General features: G+C 44.8%; 1 protein-coding gene across 3 annotated transcripts in view; it reads left to right on the top strand.

Moving 5' to 3' along the window:
- Positions 1 to 2,952, top strand: part of cnot4 (CCR4-NOT transcription complex subunit 4) — a 14,226-nt gene extending 11,274 nt beyond the window's left edge. For all 3 annotated transcript variants that reach the window (XM_015391023.1, XM_015391025.1, XM_015391024.1), the window contains exon 13: positions 1,220 to 2,952. In XM_015391023.1, coding sequence (XP_015246509.1) covers positions 1,220 to 1,548 — 329 coding nt within the window. In that variant the 3' untranslated portion in view covers positions 1,549 to 2,952. The remainder of the gene's footprint in view (positions 1 to 1,219) is intronic.
- Positions 2,953 to 2,988: the final 36 nt, after the last annotated feature.

The following is a 2,988-nucleotide window of genomic DNA, read 5'->3' on the forward strand; positions in this document are numbered from 1 at the left end:
TCCATCCATCCATCCATCCATTAATCCATTCTCCTCTTCCGCTTATCTGGGGTTGGGCCGCAGGGGTTGCAGCTTCAGTAGGGAGGCCCAGACGTCCCTCTCCCCAGGCATTTGGGCCAGCTCCTCTGGGGGAATCCTAAGGCGTTCCCAGGCCAGCCCAGAAACATAGTCCCTGCAGGGTGTCCTGGGTCTCCTCCAAGCTGCCATATTGGATCTAAAGTTGGCCTTTAAAAAGGATCAGACTTCCTGAGTGAGAAATCTGACTTTGGAGGGCCTTTCCAGATTCTTCCGACTCAAAGTTAGATGTTCTGAGTTGTGGCTACAGCAGTTAATATGTTCTGTGTCAGTTTAGCTGCATATAGTGAAGCAAAATATCAAAAAGGCAGCTAAAGCTTAGGGGCAAAGTGATCATTCTTAAAGGCAATGACCTAAAGCATCAAAATAACAGATCTCAGTCCCCTAGGTAATTAGTGAAGTAGCTGAAAAAGTTGATCAATTTCACCAGTATAGTCTGAGGGAATTGGCTGAAATTCCTGCAAACTGAGAAGAAGGTTGTTGTTGAAAGCACCAAATATTCCACCCTAAAAGTACCAAAACAGATTTTAAACATATGGCTAATTGTTCTGTCCTCTACCGAACAGCGATCAAATCGAATTCTAAAAGAATAAAAACAAGAATTGCTTCGTCTTATGTTTTAATGTCAGACTGTCTGATTTCTATCAAACTTTTAAAGTTATTTTCATGTAGTTTTTTTACAAACACAGAATTAATTACTCTTTTTTTTTTTTTTTTCCTTTTCTTTGATATTAGTTTATTTTTGTTTGTAACAATATGTTTACAATATGAGATGAGAGCTCAGGAATAATTTAAGGAAAATTAGAAATCCCCATTTATTTATTTATTTATTTATTTATTTATTTATTTATTTATTTATTTATCCAGAACTGAAACTTTAAGAAAAAAAATCAAACTGTTCTGAAAAATCTGTAACGAAGGTGTAAAACGATTAGTTCAAATCTATTTATATCATATGCTTTACTTTTAAGCCTGATACCTTAAAGTTTTGTTGCATTACTGCCCGTTTGTTGGGTTGACTCTTACACCCATTAACACAAATTCATGAGTCCTGCCTGACTAGCAGCGGCCGGAGTTTCTGTTATGGTCTAAAGTTTGAAGCATTGCTGTCGCTCGTCTCACTTGCCGTCTGTTTCCACCTCAGGCATCCCATCCTCGCCAGGCAACAGTTTAGATTGTCTCCAAGACGACAACCCGCCACACTGGCTCAAGTCCCTGCAGGCGCTAACAGAGATGGACGGTCCAGCCAGCTCAGCGGTGCCCACTCCCCAGCCCCTCAACAGCGGCCTTCTCGACGGCCACCTCCCCCTCCATCACAGAGCTCCCAGCGGCTGGGCTCCCTACCTGCCCCCTCCCACAGGCAACCCCACCGCTCAGTTCCACTCCCCCCCACCAGGCTTCCAGACCGCCTTCAGACCCCCAGGACAGCCCGCCACAGAGCTACTACAGAGCGCCGCTGTAGATCGCCACTGAATACAGACTGGAGCTGACAACCCATCCCAACCCCCACTTTATACCCACTCATCCTGTAACCCCACCCCCCCACCCGCTTCCTTTACCCTATTGCAATACACACCAATCTGCAGAGTATGAGAAATTAACGAAATAACAAACTTGCTTTCTTCTTTTTCTCTTCCTCTTTCCTTTGTCGACTCAGAAGGCATTTTTGTTTCTTTTTGTGGCACACAATCATCATCACATTTTTGTCTGCTGCAATCACCAGTCCTCACACCTAGTTCTGGGCGTAACATGGGATTCATTGTGTAGCTTTATCGTCAACGGGAAGCACAATAATCAGTTTAGCATTAAGTGCCCAGTGGTGACACAAGCTAACTCCACAAATTGGTAAAGAAACAAATTAGCAGAAGTGAGGTCTACTTTTAAAAGAATAACATAATTAAGCATGATAACATTTGTGTTTTTTGGAACCTTAAAGTCATGATTAGTTTATGGAGGAATGAAGCAAGCTGTGAATCTACTCTGAAGCTTTGCCCCAAAGATGCTCATCCTCCCCTCTCTGAGCAGGGGACTGAAACGGTTAAACCTTACAGCCTTGTAGGGAATCGGTCAAGGTGAGAGAGAGATAGTAGGATTTGGCACCTAGCTTACACGAGAGTGGGTTTTTATAACTATTAAACACAACTAGGGGGTGAAAACAAAATGAGATTGGGTTGAAGAATGGATTTGGATCCTGCAGAAGTTTAGCGGACGGGCTATGCATGGGCTCCCTGTTGGGTACGGACACAAATGGCCCACCTCAGAGGCCACTTGGCTCATACTCTCTTCAGTAAGGGGCTCCCATGGGCCCCTCATCCTGCTGGAGGGAGAGCTTTGCTGAACCTCTGTATCAGAGGATAGAGCAGCGCCTTACCACAGGGAGCCAGGGCTGTGGGAAATCATGGCACACATCCTGAGCACTAGGGTTAGACTCTTACTCACAGTGCCACTGTGTGGTACCTACAATAGCTAGCCCTAACATGAACAGCCACCAGATAGATGGGGGCAGTGACCAGATGGAAGAGGACATGTCAAAAATACAAATGAGAGTAGTAAAGAGGTTAGCGGGTCCCATTGTTCAATCCACGAGGGCTTAAAACGAGGCCTTAAAATAGAAACAGGAGAGGATGGAGCTCGAGTGTTTGAAAAGGGAGTGTTACTGACTGCTGAGAGTTATGCAATACCTTATGCGACCTCAGCAGCTTGTGTGAAAGTGTGCATCGCAAAAACAAGGTGCTGCAAGAACGTACCAAGTACTTTAGTAATAAATCAAGGAGCCCTCAGCCTTTCGAAATGAGATCAACCTCTCCGACCGCCGCCTTTATTTCCATGTTTGAAGTCTTAATTCTGATTCGTGTTCGCTCTGTCTTTTCTCTCTCTTGTTCCTGCACTGCCGCCTCTCCCTCACCCCCCCAC

Source organism: Cyprinodon variegatus, unplaced genomic scaffold (genome assembly GCF_000732505.1).
Source record: "Cyprinodon variegatus isolate N-32 unplaced genomic scaffold, C_variegatus-1.0 Scaffold521, whole genome shotgun sequence".
NCBI lineage: Eukaryota > Metazoa > Chordata > Actinopteri > Cyprinodontiformes > Cyprinodontidae > Cyprinodon > Cyprinodon variegatus.